Source organism: Acomys minous, assembly GCF_964271855.1.
Source record: "Acomys minous genome assembly, chromosome: 12".
Taxonomy (NCBI): Eukaryota; Metazoa; Chordata; class Mammalia; order Rodentia; family Muridae; genus Acomys; species Acomys minous.
Window position 1 is genome coordinate 99,521,477 of NC_140493.1, and position 24,969 is coordinate 99,546,445.

The window sequence follows — 24,969 nt, forward strand, 5'->3', positions numbered from 1 at the left end:
GGGCTGTCTGCAGCACTGCCTGACTGGCAACCAGCGTAAAGGGCCTCACGGGGGTCCTTCCCGCGGGCTTCCGACGCACTGCCTGAGTGGATGCGCGGGCTGCTTCCGGTGTGAGTGACGAGTGGTGGCCGAACCTGGGGTACAGCAGGGGACACTTAGGCAGGGACCATGGCAGACGGAGGCTCGGAGCGGGCCGATGGGCGCATTGTGAAGATGGAGGTGGACTACAGCGCCACGGTGGACCAGCGCCTGCCTGAGTGCGAGAAGCTGGCCAAGGTAAGGGGAGGACGGCCGGCTGTTGGCGGGCGCCAGGGGCTGAGTCACGGCGTGGAGTCTGCCTAGGCCTCAGGGGGCCTGCGGGCTGGAGCGCGCATCCCGGTGTCTTCCTAGCCCGAGTTGGACGCGCTTGAGTGGGAGACCCCGGGGTCTGTCCCGCTCGGGAGTCGCCGCAGCCCGAAGCTCCCCCAAGCTCTAGATAAGTAGATGGTTACCTGTTTGCCCTCGAAGTTGACGCCTGGTTTAAGTGCCTGCCCTTTCTTGGGACTCTTCGGTTCACAGGTTCAGACTTCATCAGGGTTTACTGTGTCCCAGTCAGTTTAGGTCTAAATCACGGCAGTGTCCCTGGTCTTTGGCCAGGGGGACCAGGAAAGTGGTAGTAATGAACCCAGGACCCTATGCTTGGTAGTGAGCCATCCAGATGAAAGTGTTATTTGGAACACGGAAGGAAGCAAAGTTGTTCGTTCTTACGGGAGAGAAGCTGACATTTATATTGGCTTTGAGTAAGATGAAATAAAACTGAGATAGAGTCATTTCCAAAGGGGATATTATCGGAAAGACAAACTGGTATTAAAAGTACAGAGCCTGAGAGGGCAGATCGTGAACAATGAGCCAATTTATAACGTGTTTTGTGGTGCTAGGGTTCCAACTCAGGGTCATGTACACGCTAAACAAATACTCTACCATTGAACTACACCATCCATGAAACCTTATCACGGAACAAGAACATAAACCTTGACCCAAACCTTTCCACACTCTGCTATGTGTCAGACAAGTTTTTATATCATTTTGTACTTAAAGACGTCAAGGCTAGCCGGGCGGTGGTGGCGCATGCCTTTAATCCCAGCACTCGGGAGGCAGAGGCAGGTGGATCACTGTGAGTTCTAGGCCAGCCTGGTTTACAAAGTGAGTCCAAGACAGCCAAGATACAAAACAAAAAACAAAACCCTGTCGGGGGGGGGGGGGGAGTCGTCAAAGCTAAAAGTATTTTGCCCAAGGTTGTAGTTAGTAATAGCCAAAATCAGGGAGTCAAAACTAGATTTGCTCATTGGATATGTTGTTGGTTATTGCAAAGGATTATACCAGCCCTCCTTAAATTCCTACAGTTCAGTGTTGCAAGTCACTTGGGATGTATCCATTGCAAGGGTAATTTGTTTGGTCCTGAAGAGCTTAATAAATAAATACAGAATGTAGTATATTCACAAAGCTGATTGACACTGATGATTTGAATGGGAAGCCAGGAATATAAATTAAAAAAAAAAAATTTATGTATGGGTGTTTTGCCTGCATGTATGTTTGCATGCTGGGTGTGAGATGCCATCTGTGTTCTGGGAATGCAGGTCTTCCAGAAGAGAAGCCAGTGCTGTCAACTGCTGAACCATCTTTCCACCCCCAGGAATATGGATTTTTATGTGAAATATTTTAGTGCTTAGAAGCTGGATGCTGATCTGCCTTAAAATGCTATTTAAATCAATAAGCTAAAGACTTAAGAAACATAACTGCAGGCTAAAGCCATCTCCTGACCATCCCCTTTGAAATTAGTGCAGCAGTGGTGTTGGTAGCAGGAGAGAGGTCATTTGCTTTAGAGAGTACAAACCACACCAGCAGTGGTAGCTCATATGTGTGACCCCAGCACTTGGGAGGCTCAGGCAGGAAGAGGAATGTAGACAAAGTGTTGCCCAAGAAAGGCCAGTCCTGTTCTGTATGCCACAGTTGCAAACTCAAGTGCCCGATGCCTTCCTGGGCAGTGGATGAATAGTGGATATAGTCAAAACGAAGAGCATTTGAAACTGTTAAAGTAATTAAAATTTAAAACATGTAGATTCTGGGGATTTCTCTGGGGATGTATTGCTTTTTTTTTTTTTTAGATTTATTTATTTTATTTATTGCATATGAGTGTTTATCTGCAGCAGAGGGCATCAGATCACATAGATGGTTGTTGAGCCACCTTGTGGTTGCTGGGAATTGAACTCAGATCCTCTGGAAGAACAGGCAGTGCTCTTAACCACTGAGCCATCTCTCCAGCCCCAGGTGTATTGCTTTTAACAACTGTGTGCTTATCAAACAAAGCAAGGTATGTGTGTGAGTTATGTTGCTTTTTGTTTACTTATGGATGGGAGGTGGGTGGATACACGGTCTTTCTGAAACACAGATCCATAGTTTTAACTTTAAGATTTTCTTACAATCCTGGTTAATTTCTTAGATCTCTTTAATCAGTATTGCTCTTATTCAATTTTGTTTTGTTTTGTTTGTTGTTTTTTGAGACAGGGTTTCTTTGTGTAGCCTTGGCTGTCCTGGGCTCGATTTGTAGACCAGGCTGTCCTCGAACTCACAGCGACCTGCCTGCCTCTGCCTACTGAGTGCTGGGATTAAAGGCATGCTCCGCCACTACCTCCACCACACGGCTATGCAATTTTTAAAAACCACTCTAGGAAACTGCGCATGCATTCGTGTTGCAAGAGATTGAACTCAGGACATGCTAGGCGAGCACCCTACCACTGAGCTATCTCCTCCAGCCCTTTGAATGTTTCTAACATGCTTTTCCCTCCCCTCTCCTTTCCAGGGCTGGAGATTAAACCCTGGGACCCACACACTAGGCAAGTATTCTTGCCACTGAGTCCTTAATATTACATTTCTACTTGGGAGTGTCTGGAACATTTTATTCTATATTGTTATATTTTACTTTATTTTTAAAAGATTTTTATTTATTATGTATACAGTGTTCTGCCTGCAGTGTGCCTGCAAGCCAGAAGAGGGCACTAGATCTCATTATAGATGGTTGTGAGCCACCATATGGTTGCTGGGAATTGAACTCAGGACCTCTGAAAGAGCAGCCAGTACTCTTAACCTCTGAGCTATCTCTCCAGCCCCCATTGTTTAATTTTTATTTTAAGATAATTAAATGCTATGAAGAAAGTTTTGTTCTTTTCATTTGTGAGAAGACTTCAAGTTCAGGGGTTATCCTAGGCTAATCATAGTCCGGTTGCCTAGTAACAAGAACAGTGATCAGTTTTTGCTATATATAAATTCCTGTTTAAAGGGTCATTAGTTCTGCAGGCATTGTTCATTTCAAATGTAAAAAGAAATTTGCATGTAAATATATGTTATACTTGATAAGAATGTGTCAGTTTTTCCCGAGACAGGGTTTTTCTGTGTATAGCCCTGGCTGTCCTGGAAGTCAATTTGTAGACCAGGCTGGAAAAATTTAAATCATATTAGGAAGGCTGGAGAGATGGCCCAGCAGTTAAAGGCACTGTTAAAAGTTGCCGTGAGGCAGTGGCGCACGCCTTTAATCCCAGTACTTGGGAGGCAGAGGCAGGTAGATCTCCGTGAGTTCTAGGCCAGCCTGGACTACAGAGTGAGTTCAGGACAGCCAGAGCCTGTTGCACAGAGAAACTCTGTCTTGGGGGGGAAAAACAGTTTGGTTTTTTTTTATAAAATTGCTTGTTTCTCTTAACACGGCTATTGCAAATAATTGAGACTCTATTATATATTATATATACTCTATAGAGTATATTATATATATTCTATTATATAATATATTATATTATATTTGTTTAATAATCTTGACAACACAATAACTGAGCAGTTATCACTCTATTCTTAGTCCTCTAAGCTAATTTGGCTTCCTCCTTGTATACATTCTAGAGATAATTACACATTGTAAGTGTTTCCTCCTCCAACTCCGCAAGTCCAGCCCTATTCTCTCCCCTGCTCAGCGACTGATTATAAGCTGCTTTATTGGTATATCAGGGGACAATCGAAGAGCAGCATTTACACAACATGGAGACAGGAGATTGTCAGAACAACCACATATGAGGGGGTATAGAAATTAGCATTTAAATTACACAGTAGCCTTATAACTATAGGGGACCAGTGGACCCAGGTTTAAAAATCCCAGCACCCACCTGGAAGCTTACAACTGTAACTTCAAGATCTGACACTCTCATCTACACATTTTATAGGCAAGGCACCAATGCATAGAAAATAAAGGTAAATAAATTGAAATCTTTTTAGGAAGAAGAAGAATATATCTGATGAGAAAGCCACATTTAACAGAAGCTTCAAAAATGGTAGCTCATGCCTTTGATCCCTGCACAGGAGGTGGAACACACACACACACAGAGGCTGGAGAGATGGTTCAGAGATTAAGAGCACTGGTTGCTCTGAGGGGTCCTGAGTTTAATTCCCAGCAACCACCTGGTGGCTTACAGGCATCTATATTATGATCTGATGCCCTCTTCTGGCCTGCAGGTGTACGCACCAGTAGAACACATGCATGCATGCATGCATACATACATACATACATACATACATACATCTTTAAAAAAAGAAAAACCACACACAGGCACGCACACACAGAGGCAGGCTGAAGTCTTAAGCCTGAGCAGTGAAATTGCCAGACCTCAGTGATTGTTTCCTCCTGCAGGCACGACTTAGGACACTCCTCATTAGGATGTACAGCTGGGATGCTGTGGGTTCTATAAAGATGTCAGTTGTGATGATCATGACGCATACACTATGTTATGGACTTATCTTCTTGGCTATTCATTTAATCCTTACATGAACCCTAAGAGAGAAGATGGGGGCCAGAGTTGTAGGGAGTTTTGTTAATTTTTGAGACAGTGTTTCTCTGTTGTAGCCCTGGTTGTCCTGGAACTCACTCTATAGACCGTGATGGCCTGGAAGTTAGAAATCTACCTGCCTCTGCCGCCCTACTGTTGTGATTAAGGGCGTGCACCACCACTGTCTGGCACGGTGTTTTGATTTTCCTAAGGTTATACAGTGGTGAAACTAAACTATACCAGCCAGGTGTGGTGGCGCATGCCATTGGGAGGCAGAGGCAGAAGAATTGCTGTGAGTTCAAGGCCAGCCTGATCTACAAAGTGAGTCCAGGACAGTCAAGGCTACACAGAGAAACCCTGTCTTGAAAAATGAAACAAACAAAAGCACCCTAAACTGTAGAACCAGCAGTCTGGCTCTGTACCCTACACTTAGGTACACTTTGGTGCTTCTGTAGTATCACACGAGGGCCTAGCAGCAGGATGGCAGGTGATGAAAGGAATCCTAGTTTGGGGTGAAGCTCATTTCACCTTGTGTTAACTCAGTCTGAAGGGGCCTCTGAAGTGCACAGACTAGTAGATCAGCAGTTGATAGTGCTGAGGCCTTTCTGGTTGGCTCTGGGGTACTGACATGCATTATTAAGAGGCTGTTTACAGTCTTACACATATGGTTTTCTATCTTCTTTGTCTCTTCTACTCCTCTGGACTTTTTTCTCCTTTGCAGCTTCCTCCTAAGTGAATATTAGCAATAAAAAGCACATAAAGTGTAAAACAGCTTAATGGTGTTAACAGCTTATACAAAAGACCCCTTTAAGAAGTAGATCCTCAAGCTGGGCGATAGTGGCACATGCCTTTAATCTCAGCACTTGGTAGGCAGAGGCAGGTGGATCTCTGTGAGTTCAAGGCCAGCCTGGTCTACAGAGCAAGTCCAGGACAGCCAAGGCTACACAGAGAAACCCTGTCTCGGGCCAGGGGGAGGGGAGAAGAGGTAACTCCTCATTAGCTGGATGTGATGGCACACGCCTTTAATCCCAGCACTTGGGAGACAGAGGCAGGCGCATCTCTTTGAGTTCGAGGCCAGCCCTGTCTACAGAGTGAGTCTGGGACAGCCACGGCTCCACAGAGAGACCCTGTCTTGAAGAAGAAAAAAAGAAGAGGAAGAAGTAGATCCTCACCAGTATGATGGCACACTCCAGGGACGGAGGCAGGCAGATCTCTGTGTGTTTGAGGCCAGCCTGGTTTACAAAGCAAGTCTAGGACAGCCTAGGCTACACAGAGAAACCCTATCTCGAAAAACCAAGAAAGAAAAAGAAGTAGATCCTTGCCTATCTGGTGGCACACTCCAGGGGCAAAGGCAGGCAGATCTCTGTGAATTTGAGACCAGCTTAATCTATAAAATGAGTCCAGGACAGCCAGGACTACACAGAGAAACTCTGTCCTGGAAGGAAAAAAAGGAGTAGGAGGTATGGCTTTGTTGGAAAAGTATTATCTAGGGTGGGCTTTAAGGTTTCAAAAAGCCTATTCGAAGCCCAGAGTGTCTGTCTGTTTCTTTCTCTCTCTCTCTTTGTGTGTGTGTGTGTGTGTCTGTGTCTGTGTCTGTCTGTCTGTCTGTCTGTCTGTCTCCAGCACTTGACTATGTGCCGCCATGCTCCCCACCATGATGATAATGAACTAAACCTCTGAGGCTGTAAGCAAGCTCCCAGTGAAATGCTTTCTCTTATAAGAGCAGCCTTGCTCATTGCAGTAGAACAGCAACTAAGACACGAAGCATGGTGGCTCTCTAGTAAGCTTGTCATACAGGAAGCCAGGGCAGGAAGATCATTGTAGGCTTGAGGACAGCCTAGGCTACAGAATGAAACTGTCTCAAAAAGCAAACAAGATAACTGTAGAGTAGTAGTATATGTTTGACTAATGAAGCTTCACATTGAGCCTCCATGATTAAACAGCAATTCCAAAGTTTAAATTTTACAGAGATAGCAAACATTAGAATATAGTTCAGGGTCATTGCAAAGTAGAGCCAGTCGGGTCAGTATTAAATAATGTGCTAAGTGACTGATGGTTCACAGCGCACTAGCCAAGAACTCCTTCATTTTTTCTTTTAAGATTATTTGTGTGTAGGAGTGCTGTTTTCACACACATCAGAAGAGGGAAACATCCTGTTAAAGATAGTTGTGAGCCAACCATCTGAGATTTGAACTCAGAACCTCTGGAAGAACAGCCAATGTTCTTAACCCCTGTGCCATTTTTCCAGGCCCCTCCCCCCGACAAACTCCTTTCTTTTTTATTTTTGTTTATTTTATGTGCATTGGTATTTTGCTTGCAGGTCTATATGTGTGAGGGTGTTGAGTCCCCTGGAGCTAGAGTTACAAATGCCTGTGAGCAGCCGTGTGGGTACTCAGAATTGAACCCAGGTTCTCTGGAAGAGCACTGAGTGCTCTTAACCACTGAGCCATCTCTCCAACACCCACAAACTCCTTTCTAAGATGGCCTTTGACATGGTGTTGTTCCTGCAGAGCATGGTCTATGGCAGTGTGACTCCTCTAGGGTGTTCTTTGTATTGTCCTTGGTATTCCAAGTGGTCTACACTCTACCTGATCACAGTGACAGCAAGTACGACAGCTATCTTAGTGAGTGAAGGATGTTTGGCATCTTAACTTTTTTTTTCCCTTCTGTTTTTCGGTTTAGTTCCATATACTAACCATTTTCCTGTAGCGATTGCTCTGAGCAAGGCAGAGTCATCCTCAGTAAGGGAAGCAGCGTGCTGAAATGGAGAAATAGGGGTCTAGCGTGGGAAGTGCCTGGGCTCTGGCTCTGCAGATGTCTCTGCAGTGATCGAGTGTGATCTGTAAAATGAGGTGACACTCACATTTGCAGCAGACATCCTGTTTGTTGTGACTTGCTAGCCTTCTAGATTTGTCCCTTGCTCTCCTGCTGATGAACATTAAGCTAGTGCGGCTGTCCGTGGGTCTGCAGGGCTTTCTGAACTGAAGCTCCCTTTTGCTTAGAAAGCATTGTTAAAATAAGCTATATTCACGTTCCAGATTTTATTAAGTCTGAATGGTTCATAATCTGTGCTGTGTGTCTTGACTGGGATTGTAGTTCAATAGTAAACTGTGTGTTCAACATATACAAGACCCTGGGGTCACTCCCTAGTCCATTCTCTAGGCTCCAGCAAAAAAAGAAAGAAAATGCATGTTTTACAGGTTACCTTGGAAAATATGGCAGACTCCAAGCATATTTATGACTGTCATTAAAAAAACAATGGGTAGGGCACTTAAGGTTGAAGGCAGGGCCGTGTGCATGTTAGAGAAGAAGTGTGCCACTGAGCCATCCCCAGCACTCTTTCATCTTGAGACAAGAGCTTGCTAAATTGCCCAGGCTAGCCTCGGACTTGCAATCCTCTCTACTCCATGCCCCCTCCCCGCAGCTGTCTTGCTCACTTCTCTCATTTCTCCAGGGTATATGCAGTCTGCATCAGCCCCCTGCTTAAGAACATGACCTTCAGGCTAGCTTGGGAGTGTTTTCTTCAAACGTCTCTTCTTCTGTTTGGACTCTTGAGAGTCCTACAGTTAGGAGTTCTGTATAGAACAGATATCTGCACTCTGAGTTAATAAATTAGAATCCAAAACAAAGACTCAGTGTTTTTCTCAGATGAGACATCATTGTAGTTACAGGTTCAACTTTTCCCGGGATTTTTTACATATTAAAAAAAGTTTGTGGGGGCTGGAGAGATGGCTCAGAGATTAAGAGCACTGGCTGTTCTTCCAAAGGACCTGAGTTCAATTCCCAGCAACCACATGGTGGATCACAGCCATCTATAATGAGATCTGGTGCCCTCTTCTGGTCTGTTGGCTCACATGCCCGCAAAATACTATATACTAAATCAATCAATCAATCAATCAATCAATCTTTTTTTCAAAAAAGTTTTTGGAGCTGGGAGTGGTGAACACCTTTAATCCCAGCAGTCTGGAGGCAAAGGCAGGTAGATTTCTGTGAGTTCAAGGCTAGCCTGGTCTACAAGGTGAAGCCAGGGCAGCCAGGGCTCCTGTCACACAGAGATGCCGTGTCTCAAGAAACCTTTAAAAAAAAAAAAAAAAAAAAAAAAAAAAAAAAAGCAAAGTTTGTGGGCCTGGAGTGTCTCAGTTGGTAGAGTGCTTGACTCACGTGCAGGGCACTGGGTTCTACCCCTAGGACCTTACAAACCAGATGTGGTTATGTACGCCTGTGTCTGTGGGAGGAAGGAAGTAGAAATTCAAGGCCACCCTTGGCTACACAGTGAGTTTGAGGCCCAGCCTAGACTACATGAGATCCTGTCTGAGAGAAAGGGTTGGGGGGGAGACACACTGAGAGAGAGACTGAGACTGCTAGAGAAGGGAGAACAAAAGAAAAGCCCGTGGACTGTGCTGGAAATGCGGCTCTGTTGTAGAGCAGCACTCAAACACCCAGAGGAGAGAAGAAAAGCGGCCTGTGGATCCTGATTAGGGAATCCCTAACCTAAAGACTCCCCTGGAGGAGCAGGCTTCTCACAAATGGAGAGAAACAAAACAAGCAGCAGTAGATGACATTTTCCTTGGGAATGGACACGGATTTGCCTCTGGCAGAAGCTTAGCTCAGGTGCAAGGCCTGTTGGTGATGGTCTGCTGCTCATTGCTCTCTTGTTTCAGGAAGGACGGCTTCAAGAAGTCATCGAAACCCTTCTCTCCCTGGAAAAGCAGACCCGGACGGTGAGTGGACAGTGGCACAGACCGCACTTCCTGGGGCCTGCTTGGTGCTGCCTGTTCTCTTACGATGTGTTCTTATCCTTGCAGGCCTCTGACATGGTGTCCACGTCCCGCATCTTGGTTGCAGTGGTGAAAATGTGCTATGAGGCTAAAGAATGGGACTTACTTAATGAAAATATTATGCTTTTGTCAAAACGGCGGAGTCAGTTAAAACAAGTGAGTTCCTTGCTGTAGAAACAAAAAGAACTGGGGCTAGGAAGGCAGCTCAGTGAGTAAAGGTTCCTGCGGCCACCAGGCCTGGCAGCCTGAGCTCAGTTTCCAAAACCCACATGGTAGGGGAGGAGCTGATTCCCACAAGATGTCTTCTGACCTCCACGTGTGGGCTGTGGCATACAAGTTCAACACATAATAAATAGTAACTATAAATTTTTTTATCTATTAAAAAAACTTTTATCAAGATTTTTAACTATAAATCTTGTTTTTATTTTTTGAGGCAGGGTTTCTCTGTGGCCTTGGCTGCCCTGGACTTATTCTGAAGACCAGGGTAGCCTTGAACTCAGAGATCTATCTGCCTCTGCCTCCCAGAGTGCTGGCAATCAACACCTGTGCCACCACCTCCTGCTTAGCTATAAATAAAAAAAAATTTAAGCCATATATATGCATTTAAATAAGGACTTTTATGAAACTAATTTCCAAATTTATTAAAAATTTTAAAAAATCATTTCTCTATGGTGTTTTGCCTCTGAGGGTGCCAGATCCTCTGGAACTGGGGTTACAGACAGTTGTGAGCTACCATGTAGGTGCTAGGAATTGAAGAGCAGACAGTGCTCTTAACCACTGAGCCATCTCTCCAGCACCTGAAATTTGTTTAACCTACAAGTTTTCTAATTCTAGAGGTAGATTTTTGTTGTTGTTGTTGTTGTTGGGGTTTTTTGTTTGTTTGTTTTTTTGTTGTTTTATTTTGTTTTTTGAGACAGGGTTTCTCTGTGTAACAGCCTTGGCTGTCCTGGAACTCACTCTATAGACCAGCTGGCCTTGAACTCACAGAAATCCACCTGCCTCTGCCTCCTAAGGGCTGGAATGGAAGGTGTACACCACCACTGCCTGGCTCTAGAGGTAGTTTGAGATTCTACTGAGATCTATCTGTGGATTTCCACCCCAGCGGAGCATGGTGGCACATGCCTTTAATGGTAGCACTAGGAATGCAAAGGCAGGCAGTTCTCTGGGATTCAAGTAGCCTGGTCTATATAGAGAGATCCTTTCTCAAACAAACAAAAATATTTATTTTTTTCTGTTTTAAGAATGACTTTCACTTCTGAGTGGTTTATCGTGTTTTATTAGGCGGTTGCAAAAATGGTTCAGCAGTGTTGTACTTATGTAGAGGAGATCACAGACCTCCCAGTCAAGCTGCGATTGATTGATACACTGCGGATGGTTACGGAAGGAAAGGTGAGTTTTCTGTTGACATCACGTCTTACCTGCAGTCCATGAGGGTTATGTGCTTCTGTGTTGTGTGTAAGTATGTTTGTGTGGTGGTTTGCTAGTGTTTGTTTTGTTGTATGACAGGGTCTCTCTATACAGCCCTGGCTCACCTCAGACTTGCCGCGTAGACCGTGCGGCCTCAAATTGCTAGAGATGTGCCTGCCTCTGTCTCCCAAGTTCTAGGACCAAAGGTGTGTACCACACCCCGCTCACAATTAACTGGTCTTACCTCAAAATTTATGTAGCTTTTTGAGAGATGCAGAAAGAGATTAGGATTAAAAAGAAGTTTCGCTGTGTAGACCAGCTGGGGATTCACCATTCTTCTGTCTTAGCCTTTTGAGTGAGTAACTGCATTATATGACTTTTTGTTTTTGTTTTTGTTTTTGTTTTTCGAGACAGGGTCTCTCTGTGTAGCCTTGGCTGTCCTAGACTCGCTTTGTAGACCAGGCTGGCCTCGAACTCACAGAGATCCATCTGCCTCTGCCTCCCGAGTGCTGGGGATTATATGACTTTTAAAAATGAATCAGACTTTATATGACTCAAGACATTGTAGATATGAGGGAAGTGATATATGTAAAGGTAGTTAGGTGGACTTGTGACATGCCCCAGTGGGTTAGGTGCTTGCTGCCAAGGCAGATGGCCTTCCTTTGATCCCTGGGACCCAGGTCCTCTGGTTTGACCTCCGTGTGTACCTCATTGCATTAGCATTCGTTCATAAGCGCACACAAACATAAGTAGATAATGACTTTTAAAAAAGAAGATGCCTGAGGATCTGCGTAGCTGATGTTACTGGGAATTCAGGTTTGGGGTTGCTGTAGAGCATGAATGCTCATTTCAGTCTCTTTAGGTGTTATATTTTGAGATTTTTTTTATTATTGGAATTTTAAAATGTACTAATTTTATTTTGCTACAAGAATGTTAGCAAACCAGACATGGTGGTACACATGCAAGACAGTTGCAGGCCAGGCAGCAGGGTTAACTATTAGCAAGATTGAACTGAGGGGAGAAGGATAGAAACAGTGCCTTCTGTGGCCCAGGCTGACTAAGGACTGGAGGTCCTGCTTCAGTTTCCTAGTACTAGGGTCTCAAATATGTGCCTTACCTGGCCTCAGATGTTTTGTTTTGTTTTTTTAATTGTATTTAGTGATGAATTGGGCTGGTGCGTGTCTTAGTGGCCATGCATATGCTTGGAGTAGATAAAGATAGGAGTTGAGTCCACAACATCCAGAACAAAAGATAAGTCTGGTATAGATAGAGCCTTGGTAGAATTAGAGATGCTTGTTGCAAAATGTTACCTTGCAAATTTTTTCAACCCATTTCTGTTTTCTGTGCTATTAATACAGCTTGTGATCCTGTTATTTTGTTAAACATAATTTTACATTAGGTTTCCCAAAGCAAAATTGAAAAAAAACAATGTTTTTAAGTTACTTGAGTGTGTTCAGCGGTGGTGCCCACAGGGACAGAAATGAGCATGATCCCTTGGGGCTGAGCTTACACGCATCTGTGAGCCGCCTGCTGTGGGTGCTGGGATGTAGACTTCAGTCCTCTGCTCAGCAGCTGACTCTGAGACATGAGCCAGCTCCAGCCCCGGGAATGTTTTATGAAGACATTTGCTTTTGCGTCCTGTCTCTATGTGAAGTGAGAGAGGCCTTGCAGTGTGTGCGGTGATGAAGTGTGCGGTAGGATGACGCTGGTAGACCTGACAGTTATGCCTTTTAAGTGTTAACATGTTTCCACAAGAGTTCTGATACTATCGATTTCCATTTATAGATTTACGTCGAAATTGAGCGTGCTCGACTAACTAAAACCTTAGCAACTATCAAAGAGCAAAATGGCGATGTGAAAGAGGCTGCCTCCATCCTTCAGGAGTTACAGGTAAAGTGTTTGGGGAGCTTGTAAACCGTGTGCTGAGTTGGCAGTGCTTTCTTGTGGAAGTAGCTTCTTTTGCTAAGTCGCCAAAAGTCTGCATGTACACAGCTTACACAGTGTTCTTAGACCCTGAAAGTTGCTTTCCCATACTAACCTGCAAGCTCCATTGGAAGGAATGTTAGCATCAACAGATTGGCCTTAGTTGTTGTAGACTTTCAAGTTCTGCTTAGATTTAGGTTTGGAGGAGGGGAGGGGACAGCTCGAGAGGGCTTCTCTGTCTAGCCCTGACTGTCCTGGACTGGAACTTGTTCTGTAGACCAGGCTGGCCTCAACGTCACAGAGAGTCACCTGCCTCTGCCTCCTAAATTCTGGGATTAAAGGTGTGCACCACCACCTGGTTCTGTTTAGAATTTAAATAAGTAAATGCATTGTTTAGTTTGTCTTAGGAATTTGCTTTTAAATTATTGGCTTTATTCTTAGTGAATGATTGGTTACAGGTACATTTCTAGACCACAGTGGTTTGGCAGAGAAAGACTGCCAGAGCTGAGAGTCTAAGGGCTCAGTAATTGTTTCCCTTGCATACAGAACCCTGGGTTTCATGCTGTCTTCACCAGGACACTAAAAGCACAAGCTGATAGAGTGGATATGTATATTTCCCTTTATAGGATTAAGCATTCTGAAAAAAGCTATGGAGTGTCACACCAGAAAATGTTACATGAATTGTGCTCAAAATTTTCAAGTTACAGCTGGGTGTGGCAGCACACACCTATAATCCCAGCACTTGGGGAGACAAAGGCAGACCAATCTCTGAGTTTGAGGCCAGCCTGGTCTACAAAGTGAGTCTAGGATAGCTAGGACTATTACACAGAGAAACTCTGTCTCGAAAAACCAAAAAAAAAAAAAAAAAATCAACTCACTTTAGTGAATTGACACTCTCTGGAATGCTGCGTTGTCTTCATTCTTTTTATCTTTTTCTCTACAAATCTATCAGTGGGTCTCAAACTAGAGGGTCACATGACCCTTTCTCAGGGTCTCATTTCAGATATGCTGCCCATAATGATTCATAACAGCAGAGTTACAGTTATAAAGTAGCAGCGAAATAATTTCATAGTTGGTGGTCACCACAACATGAGGAAACATGTTAAAGGGTCTCAGAGTTGGGAAGGCTGAGCCTCACACTCCACACGCTTCATCCCATTAGCCTTCACACACAGCACAGCCATGCTTCCTCCACTTTTCCAGCCAAGGAAACTGGACTTGAGAGGCATTATGACTGGCCCTAGGCCTGGGCCTGTGCATTCATTCTACCTTTTGCCTTTAAACTCCTTGTCATTATTTTTGTTGTTGTTGTTAATTATTGTCATCATCGTCGTTGTTGTTGGTGGTGGTTTTTGAGACAAGGTTTCTCTGTGTAGCCCTGGATGTCCAGGCTGGCCCAGGTCCACCAAGATCCACTGTCTGCCTCCCAAGTGCTGGGATTACCCAGTTAACTCACAGTGAGTTTCAGGACAGCCAAAGCCTGCACGGTGAGACATTGCTGGAAAACACCATTGTGGCTGGGCGTGGTGGCACACGCCTTTAAATCCTAGCGCTCAGAGGCAGAGGCAAGCGGATCGCCTTAAGTTCGAGGCCAGCCTGGTCTACAAAGCGAGTCCAGGGCAGCCAAGGCTACACAGAGAAACCCTGTCTCGAAAAAAGAAAAAAAAAAAAAAGAAAACCTTAGTGGGGGTGGGGTGTCTGTGTGTACACATGTGCCCATGGAGACTAGACAAATCCCCTGGAGCCGAGTTAGAAGCAGTTACAAGACGCCTGACATTGGTGCTGGGTACAGAACTTGCGGTCTGCGGAAGAGCACCATGTGCTTCTGTTGCTGAGCCAAAGCTCCAGCCCCATAATTTTTTATATAATCACCAACACTGTTTAAATATGAACACTTAATATTTGACCTGACTAGCTGTTACTCCACTTAAGTAATTTAAACTTACTTGAGGAATTGCTCTGCTAGGTGGAAACGTATGGGTCCATGGAGAAAAAGGAGCGAGTGGAGTTTATTCTGGAGCAGATGAGACTCTGCCTAGCAGTGAAGGATTACATTCGCACACAGATCATCAGCAAAAAAATCAACACCAAGTTCTTCCAGGAAGAAAACACAGAGGTGAGTGTTGTCTCTGCGTAGCCTGTTTACGTTCAAAGTGTTTGGCTGGAAGGAACCCTTACGCCCTTACTGGCTTTGTCTTTCAGAAGCTGAAGTTGAAGTACTATGACTTAATGATTCAGCTGGATCAGCACGAGGGCTCCTACCTGTCCATCTGTAAGCACTACAGAGCCATCTACGACACGCCCTGCACTCAGGCAGAGAGTGAGAAGTGGCAGCAGGTAAGGAGACGGCAGTGGCCTGATGATGCTAGAACACGTCAGGGCTGCATGCAGCTAAGTCTGGAACCCTTGCCTGGCTGCCTAGTTTGACTGCTAGTGTGAGGAAGGAAAGGGGGAGGAAGACTTGCATTCTTGCCTGTTTTTATATCACTAACTGCCATATGATGTACTGCATGGTGCTGCTTTCTGCTCGTTGTGTCAGACTAAATGGGACGATTTGGGGGTCGGGAAATTCTGTTTAACATGTCTAGTAGGTTGTAGATACCAATAACTTTGTTCAGTTGTTTTATTAAAAAAATTAAAAAGAGGGGCTAGAGAGATGGCTCAGAGAGTAAGAGCACTGGATGTTCTTTCAAAGGTCCTGAGTTCAGTTTCCAACAACCACATGGTTGGTCACAACCATCTACAGTGGGATCTGATGACCTCTTCTGGTGTGCATGCACACATGTATCCATAATATTTTTTTTTTTTTAATGAAAAAGGAAAGGTTCCCCTTTTTTGTTTGTTTTCTTTTTCTTTTTTTGTTTTTTGAGACAAGGTTTCTCTGTGTAGCCTTGGCTGTCCTGGACTCTCTGTGTAGACCAGGCTGGCCTGGAGCCTGCCTTTGCCTCCCAGGTGCTGGGATTGAAGGTGTGTGCCACCACGACCACTTTTTTTTTCTTTTTTTTTTTTTTTTTCTTTTTTTTTGAGGCAGGCCAGTGTAGTCCAGGTTGGTCTTGAACTCCTGGTGGTTCTGCATCCATCTCTTACTATTAGAATTAAGATATATATCACCAAAGGCAGCTACTATAAAAACTGCTTTAAAACAGGAGAGGATCACAGCAAATTTGGGCCAGCCTGTCTTACCTAGTTCCATGCCAGCCACAGCTACATATTGAAGCCCTGCGTTAAAAAGTAAAGAAAAAGGTGCTTGTGGCTATGTGCGTGTTTATGCTAACTTAAAAGAACTTTCCTTTATACATTTGCCCCCAAAAGGATGAATTTTGGTTTTTCATGAGGAGGGTTTTCTGCATGGTCCTGGCTGCCCTAGAGCTCACCCTGTAGACCAGATTGGCCTCAAACTCAGATCCATCTGCCTCTGCCTACTGGAGTGCTGGGACTAAAGGCGTGCGCCACTATACTGGGCACCTTTTTGGAGACAGGGTCTGAAATCTGCTAGGTGGACAATCACTTTTTGCTCAAACCTGTTATGTTTTCAGTTACATATGAACTGCTGTTTGCAACTTTCTTAGGCTCTGAAAAGCGTTGTTCTCTATGTTATCCTGGCTCCTTTCGACAATGAGCAGTCAGATTTGGTTCACCGGATAAGTAGTGACAAGAAATTGGAGGAAATTCCCAAATACAAGTAAGTTCTTGTGTTGGTATAGAAATCCACTCAAGGGCTGGAAAGATGGCTCAGCAGTTAAGAGCACTGACTGCTTTTGCAAAAGTCATGAGTTCAAATCCCACCAACCACATGTTGACCCACAACCATCTATAATGAGATTTGTATACATATAAATAAATCTTTAAAAAAAAAAGAAGAAGAAATTCACTCAAGATAATCCCCTTTAACTGTACACATGGCTGCTGCTAGATTGGAATAGAGAAAGTATTATTTTGGTCAGTAATCTCTTTTTAAAGGTTTTATCACTCATGGCCTGGACTTGATGTTCTTCGGGAGTACGTTCATGTGAAGTGTACCATATGTAAACTGACACATTTCTTCTCGTGTGACAGGCTTTTGTTTTAATAGCTGCTCCTCCTTATCTGTTATACTAGTGTGCTTACGGCTGTTTCAGAGATTGACAGGTACAGCAAGGAGAACACTTACCAGAGGGCAGTCTCTTCAGATTGTGGGGGAAATGGCACAATAGTTGACCAAAGTCAAGTCTGTCACATTCCACTAAGTAAGAGTGTCAAGAGTTTGATTTGTTTGTTGGTTAGTTTTAATCTGTTATTGATCAAGCTGAGAGTCTCTTACCTGAAATACTTGACATGACATGTTTTTCAGATTTTGAAATCTTTGCATGTACACAATATGGTATCTTGGGTTGGGGCCCAGCCTGAAGTTCATGACTGTTTGACCTATGACTTACACAGGCAGCCAGAAGACAAGTCTGTGCTATTTAACCTGTAGTTGAGGCTGACTGTCTCGTCACTGCTCCTAGTTCTGAATCATGATGGTTCCACTGGGAACTCTTTTGGTTTTTCGAGACAGGGTTTCTCTGTGTAGCCTTGACTGTCCTGGACTCACTTTGTAGACCAGGCTGGCCTCGAACTCACAGCGATCCACCTGCCTCTGCCTCCCTAGTGCTGGGATTAAAGACGGTGTGCCACCACCACCCAGCTGAGAACTCGTTTTCTTACACTTGGTTGCAAGTTTAACACTTTAGACTTCTTAGGGGACATTGAAGTGCACGGGGTCACATGTGGAATTTTCCAATTGTGGGATCATATCAGCACTCGAAAAGTTTCAGGTCTTGGGCCTGCAAGGTGGATAGTGAGGAAAGGTGCTTCTAAGCCTGACAGCCCAAAGAACCACATGGTGGAAGTGGAGCCAATTCCCACAGATTGTCTTCTGACGTAGCTGTGCACCATGGGATATGTGCACCCTCAGTCACAGGCACACAGACAAGTCAGGCTCCAGTGTGGCAAGAAGGAAGAAGTTTCTGGTCAGGGAGGGGAGCACTTAGAACTTGGGACTTGGGATTAGCAACACTAAGTAACCCTGTTGAGCAGATCTGAAGCACTGACTTGCTGCACTTTGCAGGGATCTGCTGAAGCTTTTTACCACAATGGAATTGATGCGCTGGTCCACGCTTGTTGAGGACTATGGGATGGAGCTGCGGAAGGGCTCCCCTGAGACCCCAGCAACTGACGTCTTCAGCTCTACAGAAGAAGGTGAAAAAAGGTGGAAAGACTTGAAGAACAGAGTTGTGGAGCATGTAAGAACCATGCAGTCTGCTGGCTGGCATTTTACTGTTTGGGTTGTCTTGGAGTTTAGAGTAGGTGAATTTGAGCATAAATATCACCTTTCTTTCTTTCTTTCTTTCTTTCTTTCTTTCTTTCTTCTTTCTTTTCTTTGTGGTTTTTGTTTGGTTTGTTTGTTTTGTCCCTGTCTCCCCCCCCCCCCCAGACAAGGTTTCTCTGTGTAGCCTTGGCTGTCCTGGACTCAATTTGTAGACCAGGCTAGCCTCGAAGTCACAGCAATCCACCTGCCTCTGCCTCCCGAGTGCTGGGATTAAAGGCGTGTACCGCCACCACCCAGCTACTATCACTTTTCTAGGTTTTTTTGAGTTTTGTTTTTAAAGATTTATTTATTATTATGTGTACAGTTTTCTGCCTGTGTATACACCTGCACACCAGAAGAGGGCACCAGATCTCATTATAGATGGTTGTGAACCACCATGTGGTTGCTGGGAATTGAAGTCAAGATTTCTGGAAGAGTAGTCAGTGCTCTTAACCTCTGAGCCATCTCTCCAGCCCCTCGCCTTTCTGTTTAAGGGAGCATGAAGACAAAGGCTCATTATGCAGCAGGCCAGGCTGGCCTTGAACTTGCCTTGATCATGCTGCCTCTGCCTCCCCAGTTCTGGGATTACAAGTATACGCCAGTAGGCCCAGCTATAAACTTATCTTTTGGGGTTTGATCTTTTGTTTGTTTGGTTTGGGATTTTTGTTTTTGAGACAGGGTTTCTCTGTGTAACAGCTCTGGCTGTCCTGGAACTAGCTCTATAGACCAGGCTGGCCTCAAACTCAGGAGGTCCACTACCACCGCCTGGCCTCTTTTTTTTTGTTTTCTTTTTTCTTTTCCATGAGTGCTTTATGTGTACCACATGCATACAGTACCTGTGGGGACCAGAAGATAGCAGACCCTGTGTTCCTAATTCTTTACTCAGGACTTTTATTTCTCTCTGTACTCAGTAGTACAAATACCAACCTGTTTTAGACATTGACCCTTTCCATAGAGCACCAGGGTTATCTCATCCTGCTTTTCTGTTTCCCCGTTTTTAGCTTTTCAGAACAGATAATTAGTCAGAGATGTAGCAGCTCACTCCTGGAATCCTAGCCCTCAGGAAGCTAAGGCAGGAGAGTTGCTGGGAATTTGAGCTGTCTGTATGTATAACTAGATCAGGCTAGCCAGGGATACTCAGAGAAACCTTTCTCAGAAAGAGGAAGAAACAGAACAGGTAGCTGGAGATGAGCAGTTTTCATTCTGGAAGAATCCCACAGGAATCCAAAACCTGTTGTTGTTTGAGACAGGATTTCTCTGTATAACAGCCCTGGCTGTCCTAGACTTGCTTTGTAAACCAGGTTGACCTTGAACTGACAGAGCTCTACCTGTCTCTGCCTGTGGAGTGCGGTACCCACTGGAATCCAGAATCTTTTTCTTTGGTTTGTTGGTTTGTTTGGTTTTGGTTTTTTTGAGACATGGTTTCTCTGTGTAGCCTTGGCTGTCCTGGACTCACTTTGTAGACCAGGCTGGCCTCAAACTCACAGCGATTTGCCTGCCTCTGCCTCTCAAGTGCTGGGATTATAGGCGTGTGCCACCATACCTGGCTTCTTTCTTTCTTTCATATCTTTTCTTTTTCTTTCTTTTTTGTTTGTTGGTTGGTTGATTTTGTTGGTTTTTGGGTTTGTTTGTTTGTTTGTTTTTTGAGACAAGCTTTCTCTGTGTAGCCTTGGCTGTCCTGGACATGCCTTGTAGAGCAGGCTGGCCTCAAACTCATAGAGATCCACCTGCCTCTGCCTCCTGAGTGCTGGGAATACAGGCATGCGCTACCATGCCTGGCTCCAGGTCCTTTGTAAGAGGGGAGCTATAGGGGGAAAAAAGCATAGCTCTCAGTCCCATGCTGCCAGGAAACTTACCTAGATATGTAAATAGCTGGCTTTTCAACTCTCCTGACAACTGTTGTGTGTTCCTGACAGAACATCAGAATTATGGCCAAGTACTACACTCGGATAACAATGAAAAGGATGGCACAACTTCTGGATCTCTCTGTGGATGTAAGTTCTGAACATGTTGTCTGGGTGTGGCCATTCATGTTGTGTGTCAGTCACCATGTGGAAAGGGAGTGAGAAAAACAGTTGTTTCACTGGTGTTGATTTATGTGCTTAGACACAACATCTTACCTCAGACTGGCTTCCAACTTCTGTGTTCTCTATCTTCCTACCTCAGTCTCCCAAGTATTGGATTGCAGACATGGACAATCACCCCCAGCTTTTATTATTAAATTTTAAATTTAGGTGATTTAAATTTAAAGCTATCTAGAATACCAAAAGTAATAGCCAAAATAGTAAGTTTACAGTTGTATTAATATTATTTGTGCTAGCTACCCCTTCACTTAGAGGTTTGGGGGTGTGGTCTGGGTTCAATCCCCAATATCCCCCAAACCAACTTTACACTAATTAATTCTCTCTCTTCTCTTTTTTTTTTTTTCAAGGCAGGGTTTCTCTGTGTATCCTTGGCTGTCCTGGACCAGCTTTGTAGACCAGGCTGGCCTCAAACTTATAGTGATCCACCTGCCTCTGCCTCCCAGGTGCTGGGATTAAAGGCGTGCGCTACCACGCCCAGCCTACCTTGATTAATTCTAAGTTCACAGTGTGTATGTTAAAAATCTTGGAAGAAGCACAGAAACATACTGCACAGATAGAGTTTGTGAGGATGCTTGACCACTGAAATGGCTCAGGTCTGTTGGAAGAGGGGTGTAGTCAGTCACACTTGTGTGATTGACAGCTAACACAGATGCAGGAGGTGGCATAAGCCTGTAACCCCAGCACTTGGAGAACAGGAGAATCTGGAGTTTAAGGTCCCTGTGCTACATAGTTTGATGCTATCCTGGCATACATGAGACCCTGCTTTCAACACAAAACAAAACAATGTAGGAATTAACAGCCTGAGAATTCATTTCTGTTAAGGGCAAGAACATGTTGTCATAGTTCATCTACAAAAAGAAGAGTCAAGCAGAGTGCAGCACTCAGGGAAGTAGAGGCAGGCAGATCTCTGTGAGTTCGAGGCCAGCCAAGGCTACAGAGAAACCCTATCTCAAAGAGAAGTCACCACATGTCAGTTGAATGGTTTCCCCTTTGAATAGCTGGTTAGTTCTGTGGAAAATGACACCAGAGTAGCATAATTTATCTGTAACCTTGTAGTTACCTAGTGGCAGAGTATATGTTCTCACCCAGCATTGCTGGAAACTACTATACCACAGTGCCTTTTAGAGGTAAGCCAGGCGGTAGCAGCGGCACACACCTGTAATCCCAGCACTCCGGAGGCAGAGGCAGGTAGATCTCTGTGAGTTCGAGGCCAGCCTGGTCTACAGAGCGAGCTCCAGGACAGCCAAGGCTGCACAGAGAAACCCTATCTCGAAAAACCGAAGGGGGAAGAAGAGGTAGCTGTAGATTAGGGATCCAGCTCAGCCTTGGAGCTTATGCTTGGCCTCTGTGGCCTCAAGTTTGATCCCCAGCACTGCAGAGAAGAAAGGAGGGGAGGAGCAATCCTCTTCCCCATTACTATCAAGGCTAATCTGCAGGGTCACATTTAGACTCACTCCTGGCTCGAGATACACTCAGATGCTGTGTGTGTGTGTGTGTGTGTGTGTACACATACACATTTCTATTGTCTGCTCTGCAACTCCTGAGCCTGCTTCCACCTCCCCCAGTGCTGGGAGCTGTCACCACAGCTGACAGGAGACTGCTATTCACTTTGCTCATTAGATGATCAAGTATTGTAAGTCCGTCATTATGGTCAGCAGTTGGCAAGGAACTGTCAGTGCTCTAATCTGCGTCTTCATGGATGGGGAATGTAGAATGTTTGTCACTGTAGTCATCCATCTTAATCCAGTTTGTCTGTCCTCACAGGAGTCAGAGGCTTTCCTCTCGAACCTAGTTGTTAACAAGACCATCTTTGCTAAAGTAGACAGGCTGGCTGGAGTCATCAACTTCCAGAGACCCAAGGATCCCAATAATTTATTGAATGACTGGTCTCAGAAACTGAACTCGCTGATGTCTCTGGTTAACAAGACAACCCACCTCATAGCCAAAGAGGAAATGATCCATAATCTACAATGAGACTCGGGATGCTTTTAGAGGACACAAAATTGGAGGTCATTAAAAAAGAAAGACTGTTTTCCTGGTGTACATGTTGTTGTTGTTGTTTTCTTACTCTTGCTCTTTTCTAGAATTTTAAGATAGGGAATGTGTTTGAGCCCCCTCTGTCTTTTCCACTCCCTGGTTTCATGTTAATTCTGCTTTCCAGTTGGTGCAAAATGTTCCATTTCCAGTCTGAAGATGGAAAGGTTTGTGTCTCCACTTACCTGGGTATGTTCCTACAATGTCTTTTTATTTACATGACAACCACATGACAGTAATAAAAACAGGATGTGTGTTAGCTCCTGAAGTTGCCTCTGCTTGGAGGGGTAGTGATTTAACAAGTGTCTATAAATAATTGTGTCATAAAGCCATTGAGGACTTACTAGAATAAAAAACAAAGAACATTCAAGGATCTTCTGTGTGGAGTTTGATATTTGCTTGATACTGTGGCAGGAAGTCTCTGGACAGAATGCATTTGGAATTAACTTTCTCTCAAACTAAACTGTGGTTGAGGATGAGGACCTTGAACTTCTGGTCCTCCTGCACCCCAGGTGCTAGGATTACAGGTAGCGCAGGGATTGGACCCTAGGCTTTATACATGCTAGGCAAGCACTACCTCCAATCCCATAAGCAAACTTGAATTACAGTAGTTTAATTATACTGTGCCCCCCCCCCCAAAAAAAATTATGCTGTGACCTTCCTATTTCCTGTGGTTTTGGGTTTGTTTGGGGGTGGTCTCCATAGCCCAGGCTGACCTGGAATTTACCATGTCCTGATCCTCCTGGCTCCACCTTCCAGGAACCCTAGGCTTCAAGGTGTGCACTCCCAAGCCCAGCTTGACTGGTGGTTACCCAAGTCAGATGGTACCACATTGACACAGGTTGCTCTCTGTTAAATGCTGGTACAGAGTCATTCTTGGCGGGTGGTGACTTCCTTGTGTCCTTTATATAAATTTAGGCCTAATACCTAAGGCTTTTGTTGCATGGAAAGACCGGCCAAGACCCTCAACGCATGGTAGTAAGAGCTTGCTTGTAACTGTAAACCTGGTCTTCTGTTTTCGCTGTTTGTTTGTGGACAGGGTTTCACTCAGCTGCTCAGGCTAGCCCTGAGCTCATTCTAGCTCAGCAGGCCATGAACTTGGGAGCTAGGATTACAGGCCTATGCCCCGTCAGGTGTCGGTATCACCCTTGGAGGGTTGCTTCTCGGCTTCAAATCTGGTTCTAATTTTCTTGAGGGGTTATTTTTTGTTTTTGTTTGTTTGTTTTTTGTGTTTTGAGACAGGGTTTCTCTATGTAACCGCTCTGACTTGGAACTTACTCTGTATACCAGGCTAGCCTCAAACTTACAGAGACCCACCTCTCTCTGCCTCCCAAGTGCTATTTTTGTTTTTGTTTTTTTTTCTTTTTCTTTGCTTTTTTGTTTGTTTTGGTTTTGGTTTTTTGTGGGGGGGGTTGTTTATTTATTATGTATACAGTACATATTAGATCACATTAAGATGACTGTGAACCACCATGTGATTGCTGGGATTGAACTCAGGACCTCTGGAAAAGCAGTCAGTAAGTGCTCTTAACCTCTGAGCCATCTCTCCAGCCCTTGTTTTTTGTTTTTGAGACAAGGTTTCTCTGTGTCTCTGTCCTGGATTCACTTTGTAGACCAGGCTGGCCTCGAACTCACAGCGATCCGTCTGTCTCTGCCTCCCAAGTGCTGGGATTAAAGGTGCGCGCCACCATTGCCGGGCTTGTTTGTTTGTTTTTCAAGACAGGGTCTCTCTGTGTAGCCTTAGCTGTCTTGGACTCACTTTGTAGACAAGGCTGGCCTGGAACTCAAAGAAATCCACCTACTTCTGCCTTCTCAGTGCTGGGATTACAGGCAAAATGTATTTATTTATTTATTATGTATACAGTGCTGTGCCTGCATGTACACCTGCATGCCAGAAGAGGGCATTATAGGTGGTTGTGAGCCATCATGTGGTTGCTGTGAATTTGGAAGAGCAGCCAGTGCTCTTAACCTCGGAGCCATCTTTCCAGCTCCCTAGTTCTGTTTTTAACACAACAAGTTCATTGTCTCTGTAAGATGTCCAGTTTTATGACCTGGTTCTAGATAATCTAATTTGTTTTTAATACTTTAAAATGACTGAAAGACTTAAGACCACCCCCATAGTGAACTGTATTGGTTTAAATTTTTTTGTTTTTTACAAAATTGACACAAAGGTAGTTTTACTGTCAACATATGAGGTCAATTAGTATGAACAATTTTTGGAAGTTTTTTTCTTTTTTTAAAGATTTATTTAATATTTATATAGTATTCTGCCCACACGTGTGCCTGCCCACCACAAGAAGGCACCAGATCTCATTATAGGTGGTTGTGAGCCACCATGTGGTTGCTGGGAATTGAACTCGGGACCTTCAGAAGAGCAAATGGTGCTCTTAACCTGTGAGCCATCTCTCCAACCCAGGGTTTTGGTTTTTGTTTGTTTGTTTTTTCAGAGAAAATAGAAAAATAAAACAATTAGAAAATTATTTAAGATTTTTTTGCGAGGTTGTTTTTTTTGGTGTTTGGTTTTGTTGGTATTTTTTGGTTGGTTGGTTTTTGGTTTTTTAAGACAGGTTTCT

The 24,969-nt window shown here is 44.4% G+C and overlaps 1 protein-coding gene across 1 annotated transcript; it reads left to right on the plus strand.

Annotated features, from left to right (window-relative positions):
• Window positions 1-56: 56 nt before the first annotated feature.
• PSMD12 (proteasome 26S subunit, non-ATPase 12) lies at window positions 57-22,769 on the plus strand. The gene is made up of 11 exons (XM_084748538.1): window positions 57-276; window positions 9,503-9,562; window positions 9,647-9,775; window positions 10,901-11,008; window positions 12,812-12,916; window positions 14,916-15,065; window positions 15,152-15,286; window positions 16,519-16,631; window positions 18,039-18,213; window positions 20,195-20,272; window positions 22,127-22,769. The coding sequence occupies exons 1-11, from the start codon at window positions 169-171 to the stop codon at window positions 22,334-22,336; spliced, it is 1,371 nt and encodes a 456-aa protein (XP_084604664.1). The 5' UTR covers window positions 57-168; the 3' UTR covers window positions 22,337-22,769.
• The last annotated feature ends 2,200 nt before the right edge of the window (window positions 22,770-24,969 follow it).

Coding starts and splice junctions, on each gene's coding strand:
- PSMD12 (XM_084748538.1), top strand. CDS start 169: ATGGCAGACGGAGGCTCGGAGCGGGCCGATGGGCGCATTGTGAAGATG. Junction 9,563..9,646: donor TGGAAAAGCAGACCCGGACG/GTGAGTGGACAG, acceptor TTATCCTTGCAG/GCCTCTGACATGGTGTCCAC. Junction 15,287..16,518: donor AGAGTGAGAAGTGGCAGCAG/GTAAGGAGACGG, acceptor CAACTTTCTTAG/GCTCTGAAAAGCGTTGTTCT.